This window comes from Danio rerio, chromosome 7 (genome assembly GCF_049306965.1).
Source record: "Danio rerio strain Tuebingen ecotype United States chromosome 7, GRCz12tu, whole genome shotgun sequence".
NCBI classification, from domain to species: Eukaryota; Metazoa; Chordata; class Actinopteri; order Cypriniformes; family Danionidae; genus Danio; species Danio rerio.
Window position 1 is genome coordinate 28,003,013 of NC_133182.1, and position 15,219 is coordinate 28,018,231.

The 15,219-nt window shown below is 38.4% G+C and overlaps 1 protein-coding gene across 6 annotated transcripts in view; it reads left to right on the plus strand.

The window, feature by feature from the left end:
- The window catches only part of tub (TUB bipartite transcription factor), a 153,778-nt gene that overhangs the window by 80,871 nt on the left and 57,688 nt on the right, over positions 1–15,219 (plus strand). For 3 of the 6 annotated variants that reach the window (XM_009303182.5, XM_073908527.1, XM_073908530.1), the window contains exon 1: positions 6,930–7,481. The exons of the other annotated variants lie outside the window; for them this stretch is intronic. In XM_009303182.5, coding sequence (XP_009301457.1) covers positions 7,444–7,481 — 38 coding nt within the window. In that variant the 5' untranslated portion in view covers positions 6,930–7,443. Of the gene's footprint in view, positions 1–6,929; positions 7,482–15,219 lie in introns of those variants that run through there. 6 annotated transcript variants of the gene reach the window in all.

Genomic DNA, 15,219 nt, shown 5'->3' on the forward strand with positions numbered 1-15,219 from the left:
CTACGTTTTCAGAATGAGCCTGGGTTGACCGAAAAGCTAGAAAAAACGAATATAATATAGGTGAATTGGAAAAAGTTATTAGTTTACTTTTTTTTTTTAAATAAACACCAATTTGCATAATAATACAAAATTAGGTCAACTTGACAGTTCCAAGTTACAACGGATTTACTCACATTATTTTTGTAAAGTCAACTTGTTGCTTTTAAGGCAATTGGTTTACTCACTTTATGTAACTAATCACTTATTACAGTTTGTGTGCTGAATTTAAACAGACAAATTAAGTTTAGTAATGTTCTACTTAATTTGTTTAAATTCAGTCCATATAAATAGTTTGCAACCTCTTACCTTAAAAAACAAATCAAAAGAAATCCAATGAATAGTGTTTTTCAGTGCAGAACATCTTCATTTTAAAATAGCTTTTCCATTTTCCAGAATCAAAATAAAGTAAACCCTCTAATACACACTTGCTCCCTTGTCAGTGACAGTGCATTTGATGAGAATAATAGAGAAAGGTCTTCGGCGCCCACACTCAGAACTGTGTAGATTTATGTTCATTCATCAGCGACCGTTAGCACCTCGTGTCCTGCATGTCTGATGGAGTCTCTGCATTATTAACAAAGCTCTTCATACTCTGACTCTGCAGCTGTCCGCACGCTCGCCTTGGCAATGCCAGCTATAGCCCAATGGCACACAGAGCCCCCCTGTCACAGCTCTTCTTAGCACTGAAGCGCTACAGTGCATCAAAACGGCCAATATCTACTTAGCATTTGTGCCAGTGTCACACTTCATTGACTCTTTTTGGGACTCAGCCAATCGAGTTAGCGGCGTGTGCATGCTATTAGCACAGCTTGAGCGAGGGCTACGTAATTTTTAGGAATGGTGGCTGTAGGTTTCGCTAATGGATCTGCCCGGGCGATGAGCTCAGTATAGTGTGACTTCAAACGGCTTGCAGCGCCATCAAATATTTACCAGCCATGCTGCTTTTCCACCTGCTCTCTCTCTGCTGGAGCGTAGCGGAGCGCAGCATCCCTCCATGTTTGCTGTTTTTGACCGCTGCTAGGACGAATGTTGACCTCCATTCCCCTCCAGGTTCCTGATTACCGTCTTTGGCCACCAACGTGGCATGTGATGCTATCGGTTTCTTTTTTTGACTGATTGACAGCAGGTCAGACGTTTTGCTGATCTTTGGCTTCGGTCTGACAGCCAAACTAGTAGCAGCTTTCATTTCTTTCATATAATCATACGCTGTCATGTGTCTTAAGACAGATTAATTGCCCCCTCTTTAAGAGTTGAATGTTTAAAATAAGATACATAAATGTAAGTGCTGATGGGCTTGTATTCTGTACAACAGTGAATACAAAGTTGTGGGTAATTGGTAATTTTAGTGCAGTCATAGCAGTGACGTGAGGTGCGGTTTGTGGCTGTTGAGGCACTGACTCTTTCAAAGTCAAAAGTCAGATTTACAACCATATCCACCTGATATCTTTGCCAACTACTGATTGTTTCATATCTCTTTCTATACACATGGCAGGTACAAATGAGGCCAAGGAGGAATGTAAAATGTATAGCGATTAAATATGCTTCCCAAAAAACACCCCGCTGGATGCTACAGACAACCACAACAAGTGACACACAAAGCACCACGCCGGATGCGCTCTCTCTCATTCACACACACATTGAAGCAATTCCTTTAGCTCCAGCATTGGTTGTGCATTACAACCAATGACAAATCCATTACAAATATTTATTTTATTATTAGTATACATCTTATGATGGCAGGTGAGAATAATAATCCCTGAATGGACATCCCTGAGTTGCTTTATGAGAAGTCAATTCAAACTGACACTACAAATTCACTTTCTGTCACTAATGTTCAGTACACTCTAAAAAATTATTTTAAAATAGAGATTTGGGACAACTTAATTGTGTTTACAAATGTATGTATATTGAACATAAAAAAATAAGTTAACTTTATTGATTTGTCTTTGGACAGTATAAAGAAATAGTTTTTACCACATTTTTTACAGTGTAATGACATAATAGTCAATTTATGTCATCTCCAGCTCAAACTGTTTATGATATGAGATGGATGTTCAAAAGATTACCCATTTGCAAAGCTGTTTGCGGTGTATTTGGAGTTTAGAAAAAGTTTCTTTTTAGTTTGTAAATGTATGAGCCTCAGGGTTTTCTCAGGCCCTTTACCATGGATCATGTTGCAAGGATCATGAAACTCTACTTTATGTTTTCACAGTACTCGTATGCATGGATGTAAGCGCAAGACAACAACTTTAACGTTATGACAGGCACACTGTAAAAAATTAATTGCTTGCCATTACATTATGACAGCGTGGGCTATTCTGTCAAATCAACAGGTATCCGAATTTAAAATAAATTGTGGGACTGTTGTGCAGCACTTTGTCATGTTTTACCTCTTCTAAAGAGACGCTCTGTATCACAGAAGTTATCAAAACCATGTATTTATTCACAATAATTAACACTAACAACAGGTACTGGAAACATCTGATGCTGGGCAGGCAGTGTGGCAATTCAGATAATGGATGAAGGACTGAATCTGCGGTCACACTAGACTTTTCTCCCCGAAGACTTCTATTTATACACACGCAAATGCGTCAGACCAGAAACGCACGCTCGTGTGTCAAGTGTCACAGATCGCTGTGTTACAAAGTTCAAGCTTGGTGAACTCTTACCTGTGAAATTGCATCACTTGACTGCATGAGACCAATCAAGGATCAAAACAAGACCTCTCTAAACAGGAGTTTAAAACATGGACCAATCGCTCGTTTTTTTTTAAAATGTCTAATCGTCTCGTTTAATCCCGCCCCTTTTCGCAGCGCCGCACGACAGAATTCGCAAGTTTAAACTCTAGTGTGACTGCAGCTTGAACAAAACACAGGAATATAAAATCACATGACCTAATGATATGAATACAAACAGAAGGGAGACACAGGTGGAAGAAATGATCATAAAGAATCGGTGGGAAAACAGAACAATGGAAATCACTAAATACAGTACAAACAGAAAACACATGGAACACGGAACAACAATAGAGAAATAAGACTGTGACAGACTTATTATAAGGTACTAATTTTGTAAGTGTTTCTTTAAAGAACATGATCCTAACACATGGATGCTGTGTTTATGCCAAACTTGTAAAAAAGATTTGGGTTTTTCTTGCATATTGGCAGCCATATTGCCAATCTAACTGGTGTATTTATAGAAATTTCTCATATCCCTTCATTTGAAGTGTGGTCCCAAAAAAGCCTTTGTTTGTACTATTTGACCCTATCCCCACATCTCCAACCAAAAGAGAACCCAGACTGTAAAGTAATCGGCTTCGTTCATTGGTTGATGATTAGATTGTAAGATTTGGACTTAATAAAAAGAAGAGTGCAACTTTGCAGTTAATTTTGCATTAAAGTGAACTAATTGTTTAAAAAATTTCTTTATGGATTAAAGGTGCACTATAAGTGGATTTTCCCCAGCAACATTGATATTTGAAAGCACCAGACAAACATATCAATTCGCCAGTAGGAACGTCCCTTTTTAAAATCTCTGCGTTAGTACATCTGTAAACTACTTTCTGCTGATTGGTTAGTTTTAGGACTCATTCCAACACGGTGGTCAACACTATGGTGCACCTTTAACTATACACAATAAAATCAAAAACGTGTAACAGAGGTCACAGTCTTTAGTATCCTTGTTAGAGCAACCTACCCCCATGCAAAGAATCGCCAGTTCAATCCCAGCTCAGACCAGGTTAAGTGCAGTAGGACCGTTGGGTTACATGTGTGGGGCTCGTCTGGGATGGGGGTGAGTGTAACAAAGGCCAGCTAGTAATGTGCTATCCAGGTAAACGTCACTTCTTTGACCTATAAAGGTGCTCTTGTGATAAATGCTAGAGGCCATTGTCTTTAGTCTCCTTGCTAGAGCAACCGACCCCCATACAAAGAATCGCTGGTTCGATCCCAGCTCAGACCGGGTTGGGTGCAGTAGGACCAGTGGGTTACACATGGATGCTTGTTGGTGATGGAAGTGAAGTTTAGGAGGGTGAGTGTAATGGAGGCCAGTTAGCGAAGTGTTATACAGGTAAACCTCACTTCTCTGACCCCTAAAGGTAGTCTAGCGACTGATGAGGCCATGGTCTTTAGCCTCCTAGTTTAGACTGGTTTATACTTCTGTGTCGAGTGGTTGTTGTGACCCATGGCATATGCCTTGCACATTGCCATGCATTTATACCTCTGTGTGCTGTTTCTGTCACTCTGCAATAACACTTCCGAAACGCTAGTTGGCAGTAAGGTTCTTATGTTCCTCTGTGTCGAGTTTCTTCACGGGGGGGTTGTTTTTTTATAAAAGCTACTTACAAGTAGCTTAAACTTACTCATTTTACGACGGGAACAAGTGGACATGCAACTACTTTATTCATGAGGTAAACACAAAACAAAAGTTTCCATCTGGAGCTCCTTTACAGGACTCGACACTTCTAAATACTCGCTCCAACGGGCTCACAGCTCTCAGCACTGCCCACACTCGTCAGTCCTACTATGCCGACAAATCCCAGAGAATTTTTTTAAAGGTGCTCATCAGTGTCAGCCAAGGCGAGGGGTGTGCGACCATGCAAAAGCTACGCTGGACCATACACGTGCGATTGACACAGAAGTATAAATCAGCTTTTAAAGCCACCGACTCCTATGCAAAGCATCGCTGGTTTGATCCCAGCTCAGACCGGCTTAGATGCAGTAGGACTGGTGGGTTACACATGCACTGTGGCGTAGCGCAAAATGCGGAGGCCCCCCTGCAAGGATCACCGACGGGGCCCCCAGATGAAGGCCGGGGGTGGGGGTGGGGGGAGTGGTGTCAGAGCCAGAGACATACACATATACCTATGAACAGGAGTTATCCTGGATGTTAGTATGTAATTTTTTTTTTAATTATGAAAATTTTAGTTTTTCTTTTTCTCATACTGACAGAGGGAGCGATTTGTTTGTGAATGAATCTCTGTTATGAACGACTCGTTCACTCGCCGACAATAATACAAGTTTCTGGCAGCGCAGCATCTCGTTGTCATATTTCTTTTGCATTGTTTGCTAATTTTATTCAACAAAACTAGCATAAGCCAAGTGTTTAGTGCGAGTTGGAGCTGCTTTGCCTTATGATGAATGCAGTAAGTGACTGTTATCATCAATAACGATAACTAGCCTGTTTAGCACAAATTTCAGAACATACAAAAACATAAAAAACCTAATCTTACCTATGAAATGTTCTGCCTTTGTGCTTTGTTTTCTTTGTTTGCTCGTTACTACACCCGTAGACAGCGCTAAAGTCCTGCATTTTCATGTAATAACACTGTCTTGACTAGCGCGGTTGAATGACATTTGTCCTGGGAACACTGTACCAATGTGGCGGCGCTATTGACGCATGTTCAGGGTCCCTATGCGATATCTAGTGTATATATCTATGTCACAAATTGAGGAGCGGGGAAATGAGGCGGGGTGGAGCGACAACGCGAGGAATCCATCACAAACTGAGGAGCGATCTCAAACCGAAAGCGGCGAGAGCGTCAAAGTAGCCAGAAGTCATTCATTTTTTAACGAGAACCGGCGGCGAGAAACAGCGGCGCGTCTTCATTGGCTATGATGCGGTTCGACGGCAAGCAATCAGAATGAAGTAGTCCACCTTGAGAGGAGTTCAGAGAACACAGTTCTGTGAACTTTGGTTCCGACCACAGTTGTTCCCAAGAGTTTGATTATTGCGGTTCCTGGATTTTCAATCATTGAAAATCGCGACGACGTGGGGCCCCGTAATCACGCGGGGCCCCCCCGCGGTGCGTGCCCTGCGGGCCCGTCCGCTATGCCACTGCACATGCATTCAGAAAATAGAAGAAAACAGTTGTAAAATCTTAACTTTTATTTTTAAAAGCATTTTTCTAAACAGCCAGACACACAGACATAAGTCTAATGTTTGATTTTCAGATATTATCTGACAAATCCAGCCCTAATACTTCACATAAAACATATTGTAAACAAACGTTGATTGATGGTTTATCTCACACATCAGACGTTTCCTCTCTGAGCTGGTAGTGCTTGACCAAAGAAAGCTGGGATGTGGATCAGACCTTTTTATGGTTCTCCGTGAGATTTAGAGCACAGTTCTTCATTAAACTATAATATGCTCCAGTTTCCCTTCTGATTTTACCTATAATCTGATTCATTTAACCAGCAAAAACAGCACACACGCAAAGCGCCCAGAGCGTTTTATTGGTCAAGGAAGAGTGTGCGCTTGAGCCATGCACTAAATCAACAAGACTAAGTGTGACAGTAAGAAAGATGAGGGAGTCCAGAGGAGAGATGAGGAAGCTGATATACAGTAACACAGAATACGCTTCAGGCTGCTTGAGGATATTACAGACAAACACGACAGACTGCGCTTGAGACAAATACAGAAGGACATCTCATTTAAAAAACCCTACCAGAAGCTAAAGGAAACAGTTTTTCATTATGAGCCCCTTGCATTATGTTAATATGTCTGCTTAAATTCGAAAGCAGAAAGTCATGCAGCGTTCTTTCAATTCTGAATATCGTTTTAGCAATAAAATACAACATCTTACATCATACAACACCTTAGTCCTCGAGAACTGCTAATAAAAGCAGCATGATAACGTTGATATTAAAATATGTATATGAAGTCATTTAGCTGAGTGAAGTACCCAAGGGGACTTTAAAAAAGGAGATAAACAAAGACAAAATGGTGCGTCCAGTTTGGATTCAGCATGTTAAATCAAAGACAATTACAACTGCGCTGCTCTGTCCCATGTTAATGAGCCCAGCTCTGAATGAAGGGATGAATAAATCATGGTTCAGAAAGCACATTGGAGGCTCCTGCTTTTCAGAGCCTCGTGCCCGTATGTGTGTGTGTGTGTGTGTGTGTGTGTGTGTGTGTGAGCGTTGACGGACCAGCAGAGCATCACGACGAACATCAAAGCTACTAGACAAAAGCAATTCATTCTTATATGTTCTCTGTTCTTAGGGCTGTGTAAGGTTATAATGGCAGTGGTCTGAAAGAGAGAGAGAGGGAGAGAGAGAGAGAGGGAAAAGGGAGGGAAGGAGGCACAGATGAGGATAGCGAGAGACACCGTATACAGAGCAGCGAATAAGACGATGATGAGAGACGCGCAGTGAAGGTGAAAGGACGAATAAAACACGAGGGATTGTGGACAAACAAAGACGACAGCACATGTCGAGGGAACAGGAGTCCAGATCCACTGCGGACTGTGAACGGAGACTGTGTGAATGGGAAAGACTGTAGATCAGCTGGCTTTACGGAGACAGAAGTGCAGGGGATGATTGGGCTGCATGGGCTCTGCTGTTGGCATCGCTACTGCTGTCCTAAACCGCTACGCTCTAGTCCCATTGATCGCACATAGATATGAGCTCCAAACACTCATCTGACTGGATCCCTTACAGGTATACATCAGCGTATTTGTGTTGAGCTAGTGTGTGTTTGCTTGGTTTCTTTTGGTGTGGAGGATGTTGAATGGATAATGAGTAATTGTTTAAGGGGGGTGCAAAGGTGGCAAAGGTGATTCTCTCGTCCTCGTCTGATACATGTACTATTGGGTTCCTCATGCTGCTTGTTCAGAGCTAGTTTGTAAGTGTCTAAGCAACTGAGGTTTGTTTATATCAGCTGGTCTGATATTAAATGTTTTATACAGGGTTTTAATGGTTAAGATGGACCACCGGCTGCTGTTAATGTCACTGGTGCATTGTCGCTGCACCTTGACTATGTTTAAAGTGATATATGTTTGCTTTTATGCTTTAACAAGTTTTTGAGCAGTTTCTTGTGACTTGCGTATATATATATATATATATATATATATATATATATATATATATATATATATATATATATATATATATATATATATATATATATATATATGGGATTTTTTTGGTGGAGTTTGTGAGAAAAAGTGCTCATGCATTTGCTTTGTAAAAGTCATAGCTGCTGCATTTATTTGATTAAAATGGAGTAAAAGGATAAAATTGAGAGAAATTATTCATTAATTTATTTTTCTATGGTCACCACAACGGAATGAACCACCTACTATTCCATCAAATGTTCAATGCAGTGGATGCCTTCCAACCACAACTTCTGGGGAACATTCATATACTCTTGCATTCACATACACATAAACTACGACCAATTTAGCTTATCCAGTTCAATTTAGCTTATACCGCTTGTTTTTGGACTGTGGGGGAAAACGGTGCACCCGTGCAAATATGGGGAGACTCCAAAAAAAGTCGGCACTCCGACTTTTAAATCATCAATGATACATGAACCACTCTGTGCTCTTAATTGTATAAAGTATTTATGTATTTATATATTTCTTTTTGTATTTTTTCTCTCTTAATTTCTACTAAACTATGCGCATGCATTGTATATTTATATTTGTCTTGTAGTGTTTTAGTTATTTGAATACACCAAAGGTGTAATTGTAATTTCACTTCTTTGTACACGTGGCAGTTTAACATGTGGAGTCGGGGTACAACAGAGTTGAGGATCCACACACAATTTATTTAGGGTGTCTACGGGGTCTTAAAGTATTAAAAGTCAGCCTGATCTTACGAGTAAGTGTTTTAAGTTTTGTCAGTTTAGTGGCTAATTCGTATGAGTTCAGTTGTACGAAAATGTACGATTTTAAACCCCTACACCCAACCGTCATTGGGTGAACAGCAAATTGTACTCAATAGTACGATTTAGATCATATGAATTGCCGTGAGATTGTGTTGTAAAAGTTGATCAATTATGAGAAACTTAAGGCCCTTAAAAGGTATTAAAGTCTTAATGGTATTTTTACAAGGTCCTAAATTTTGCTCAAGCATTGTCTAAAGTGTTTAACTCCAAAATAGCATAAATATATTTATATTCCTCCTAATAATAACAACGACGTGCTTAATCCACATGATTGGTTCGGGCGGCTTTGCGTCCAGCCAAGCTCCTCCATCTGGGTGATGTCACGTAATTTGCGACAAACACGGGAAGGTGCATGTAAGTTTCCATAATCCCGGTTGGAGAAAGAAGAGTTTAAACAGAGGCTGAAAACAACTGTAATTTCTTATTTCAAGCTTTGTTTCTTCCGAGCTTATCTATTAGCTGTTCATAGGGGTAACCCAGAAGCATGATCAGCAAAGCAGGCGAATGGTCAAGACAGACAACGAAAACAACGGAAACAATAAAACAAGGCAAAGGGACAAAACACGACTAGACAAGACAGCAAAACGTTTCATGGTGTTGCAATAACAGAAACTTTTGTGTGGAAACAGAACAGGTGTGTTGTTTGGTGCATGACGGGAGTTGTAGTTCATAAAGTGACAGAATTGTAAGCCTGCATCGCTGGTGATCGTGACAGGTAAACTTTTAAAATAAAGCTGATTTTGACTTTAAATTGATCAAAAGTGACAGTAAAGGCTTTATAAAGTTAATTTCTGCAAGAACACGTGACACTGTCAGCTGAAGTAATGACTGATGATAATGTAGGATTTTAATTTTACAAAATCTCTTTTGTATTTAGCAGCTGAAATTCAAGTCATTTTACACATAAATTCAACAATATGTAGAAGAGACTTTATGAGTTCTGCATTAATTCCTTGTTTATAGGCTTTAAAGACGTTTTTTTTTCTTCTTCTTTACACTCAAAGTTGGCCCACTCAAAATGATGTACATTTTGAGCCAGATTAATTGTTTGGATATCAATAAATATTAATTGATAACTTTTTGTGACATTTAATACCTTTTAATTAGAATAAAAATTAAATAAAACAATAACTTAACATACGACTAATAGTGTTTTTACCCCAGCTCATTTTCCATCCAATAGTTTAAGTGTGTTTGCATCCATTTTGCTTTGCTTTTATTGCTTTTTAACGTAGCATTGACTAGTGACATATACATGGTCTGATCACAGTAATTCGTAACAGCCATGCTTTTAATTTCTGTGTGCTGTTGGAGGCAGTTCTGCTGCCTCATTGTCATGGCTGCACAGCCTCCCCTGCTTTCTCATTGGCTCTTGGTTGCTATAAGTTACACAGGCACTTTCCTCCCCTCTTTCTCTGAATGACTGCATCAGGGAGCACTTGCTGCTTGTTGCGGAGAGCTAAAGGTACTGCTCAACCTGCCCCAGAGGGTCTCAGACTGTCTCCGTGGGAGTGTGTTTTGTTTGTGAAGATCTGCCCTCTCCCACACCCCAGTTTCCTGTGTGTGAGCTGCATGATTGTGACCTGAATGGATCTGAGTAACGAGCTTTGGCACTTGAGGAGCTCAAGGAAAGCGTAATGGAAATTCTTGTTGAGGAAGTGTACATGAGTCAGGTGTCGAATCTGAACCTGCAGATAAAAGTACTGTACATCTCACATGTCTGTATTAGGATTAAAATGAGCACAATTAAAATAAAAATGAGTCATAATTTAATGACAAACGCATGTAAGAACTTCTTTCTTTTGTTAAGCACATTGTATTATAGTAAACCGTAAACACTATAATATCCTTTAACCATAATCTGTTGTAGTAATTCAATAGTTGCTATGACAGTTCAGTATTGGGTAATTTGTTTTGTTGTATTAAGTTTTTTACAGCTGTAGAGTATATTATACACTACATTTGACTGTATTAAATCTAAAGCATACTACAGTATTTACAGTTTATACTATAATAGTAATTACATAGTATTAACATATAGTACACATAGTATTTAAGTGTTATAATTAATATAATATTTCCAATATTATACATTATGGTTCAAAAACGGGTGGCACAGCGGCTCAGTGGTTAGCACTGTCACCTCACAGCAGGAGTTCACTGGTTTAAGTCCCGACTAGACCAGATGGCATTTCGGTTTGGAGTTTACATGTTCTTCCCATGTTTGTGTGGGTTTCCTGTGGGTGCGATGGGTGTTTTTTAGTACTGGGTTGTGGCTGAAGGGTATCTGCTGTGTAAAACATATGCTAGAATACATATGCAAGCTGGTTTTAAGGCCTGATTAAAAGACCCTAATCATCAATCCATCCATGATCAAAATACAAAAATTATCCTGGGACTAATTTTGATCATGATGTACATCTTTCTTTACATTCCGAAGTCAAATGATCTGAGATGATATCTGCATTTGTTCTGTTTCTGTCTTATTTGAATGTGGGTCAAAGATTAAAAGGGGTTTTAAAGCAAACTAGCATGACCTACATTTTTTTTTACTGTGATTTACAGAATAAAAAATGTCATTTTCTAAATATCACTCAGTGACTAACTAAAAAGTCACTCTGTATGATAATAGTTTATATACCAAAGAAATCTTGTCGAGCAGGTTTTAGAGCAAGAATCATTGATGACATAAAAAAAGTCTATTTTAGGATCACAGTGCAGCCACAAAATAATAATTGATCTTTTGTCATTTTAAATATTCACACTTGACACCATTAGGTTTTAACGTGTGAGCAAAAAGATTAATCATTTTAAATATAATAACATTAATCTAGACACTAATGACATGTAAACACTAATTCATTCTTTTTTTCAAGATTTATTTTTGGCCGTTTTGCCTTTATTGTGATAAGACAGTAATCAGACGGGAAGAGAAGTTGAAGACAGAGAGAGGAAGTCTTCTAATAACAATAGTTTATAATAAGCACAGTCTAAAAATGCAAAAATTGTTTAATAAACATTTTGGTCAAATACAAAAAAGTTAATTTTGGGTAAATATAAACAAACCCAACTGCTGGGGTAAAACTGAATAAAACAAAACAAAACAATGAAAACAGTTGGGAGTGTCTGTAATTAAATCTAAGTTCAGTTGAAACATTCCATGATTATTTGGTGTAAAATTGTGAAGATCAGCCATTATTTCAGTCATCTTTTAACATTTTAGTTGCCCGCTACGTCAAACAACATTGAAGTTGACTGTTTACCGGAATTTCAGCTTTTTTTGTTTGTAGAATCTTTTTGTAAATTTAATTTGATGAAGAAACCAAAATGGGATACTGTATGGTTGACCTATATATTTTATTTATAAACACTGGCAAAAGATTTAAGTTCACAGACTTTTCAAACTTTCTGCTATTACTTACAATTTAAGATATTTAGGTGAAATCTAAGAGCTCCCTCATCCTCCAAAAACAGGCTCATATAAAAAATATGGGGAAAAAACAGCCCATATGCCATCAGTGGTTCAATCTGAAGCTACGAGAAACCTTGTGCACACATAAAAATAACTAAAGAAATGAAGATATTTTAGGGGAAATGTGAGAGCTCCCTCATTCTCCATAGACAGCGAGGTTACCAAATTCTTCAAAGTTCAGAAAGGTGCCAAAACATCATCAAAACCGACCATAATTCAGTTGTTCAGTCAAAATATTGATTATCAAACTGCAATATTACTATTATGCGCACATAAATAAAAATAATGATTATATTCAACCTAAACATTTATTCTACTCAGTGTTAGTATAGAGAGCACTTTCATGTGTGGCATTTTGTCTAGGGGGTACATTTTTATTTTTTTTAATTTTGCAAAGACACTACAGTATACAGTGGTTTCTCGTTTATCGCGGGAGTTCATTCATTCATTCATTTTCTTGTCGGCTTAGTCCCTTTATTAATCCGGGGTCGGATTAGTCCCTTTATTATCCAGCAAGTTTTTATGCAGCGGATGCCCTTCCAGTCACAACCCACCTCTGGGAAACACACACACACACACACACACACACACACACACACACACACACACACACACACACACACACACACACACACACACACACACACACACACTCACTCATACACTACAAAAAATTTAGCCTACCTAATTCACCTGTACCGCATGTCTGGGAAACCGGAGCACCCGAAGGAAACCCACGCGAAAGCAGGGAGACCATGCAAACTCCACACAGAAATGCCAACTGAGTTGAGGCTCGAACCAGCGACCCTGCGACCTTCTTGCTGTGAGGCAACAACACTACCTACTGCATTTTATCCAAAGCGACTTACAAATGAGGATAAGGAAGCAATTTACACAACTATAAGAGCAACAATGAATAAGTGCTGTAGGCAAGTTTCAGGTATGTAAAGTGTAAGAAGCAAAACATTAGTAATTTTTTTTTTCTCTGATATACAGATAGCAGTGGAGCCAGAAAGCCACTGCTTCGCCCTATCGCGAGAGTTACATTCTAAAAATAACCCGCAAAAGGTGAAATCCATGAAGTAGTCAGTTGTATTTTTTACAATTATTGTAGAAGTTTTAATGCTGTAAAACCCCTCTCTGCACACTTTATACACTTTTCTCAAACTGGCATTAACATTTTCACACTTTTGCCTCTTCTTTAAACCCTCTCAAAGTTCAAACCTTCTAAGAAAAATAAGTCCAGTATTACAGAATGAATCCGAGAATCAAAAACTGTTGTCAGGCTGAAACATTCATTGCTGTAAGCTAATGGTTCATAAAGCTTTTTATCTTTTGTGTGGATAATGTTTGCATAATGTTCTTTTTCCTGCAGTCACTGATCCACAATGCAAACTCCATACTTAATAGAGGGTTGTACACCTGATGCACCACGCACATGACAGTTGTGCACCGGATGTGCACATTCACATGTTATACCTATGTTTGCATGGCGCTGCGTTGGCACGTCGTGACGCTGCACATAAAGTGTGTGACCCCCTTTAAGGATGGGCATGTTGGGGAGAGTTACAACCCTTTTTGCATCATTGTTGAAACTCACACTGCTGGAGATTGAAGATTTATGTTCATTTGACAAGCTGAACGCATTCTGTACTGTACAGGAGACATGGAGGAGATTGATTGACTATGGTCTACAGCCACTCAGGACGCAAAAAACAATGTGCTTTAAAAAAGAAAAAAAGCCTGTCAAGTTGCACAAAACAAAACATGAAACTGCGAGACTGTGAAAGGTGAACCGGCAAGGGACCATTTTTGGTCACACTTTACAATAAGGTTCATTAGTTAATGTTAATTAATGCATTTACTAACATGAACAAATAATGAACAATACATCTACTACTGTATTTGTTCATGTTAGTTAACGTTAGTTAATGAAAATACAGTTCATTGTTAGTTTAACTCATGGTGCATTAACTAATGTTAACAAGCATGGACTTGGATGTTAATAATCCATTAGTAAATGTTCAATTATGATTAATAAATGCTGTGCATGTGTTGTTCATGATTAGTCCATGTTAGTAAATGCATTAACTAATAAACCTTATTGTGAAGTGTTACCCCCCATTTTTTACTACAAAACTGCAGGTTAACTATGTTTAAATATAATGTCCACTCTATACACGGCTCCTAAACTTTTCTGATTTTGATTGGAATGCATCTTTTGTAAAGCTATACATTGAGTTGAGTTGAATTGAATTGAATTGAACTGAATTCTTCACTACACAGTGCTTTTGAACATGCACCCTATACTGACACTGAGGAGAATAAATATTTAGATGAGATATAATCATTGTTTTTGTTTATGTGCACACAATATTATTCTTTTAGCTTTAGAATCATTATTTTGATTGAACAACTGATTTATGGTTGATTTTGAGGATGTTTTTTGGCACCTTTCTGAACTTTGAAGGGTTTGGTAACCTTGCTATATATGAAGGATGAGTAGCTCTCAGATTTCGACTAAAATATCTTCATTTATGTTGAGAAGACAAACAGAAGTTTCAGTGGTTTGAGAATGAGATGAGGATGTGTAATTAATAACATAATTGTCATTTACGCGTAACCTAATCCTTTAAGTGTCTTTCCTGTGAAAACAAACAAATTAAAAAACAAAACAAAAAAAACTGTATGTAATATTATTTTGGAGGTTTCTTTGTTTGTCAGTAGTATTTCCAAAGGTTTTAGAAAGTATTATGATAATCCAGAATATAATCAATATAAATTTCCTCATGAAATAAAGGAATCATGCAAAGATTCAGTGTATAAAATTGTTCTTTAGAGCTGTGGTTAGTAGAATTACTCGTATGTGAATCCGTTGATTTCCATCCAAATAAGAAAGTAGGTCAATAATTAGACTAGCAGCAGTAGGGCGATCTGCTATTAAGTGTCTTGCTCACAGGCAGATTGGAAGTGTAGCAGGATCTGAATGTCAGCTTTTGTCCTAGCGTTCAATATCTTTATGTTTGCCACCTCCT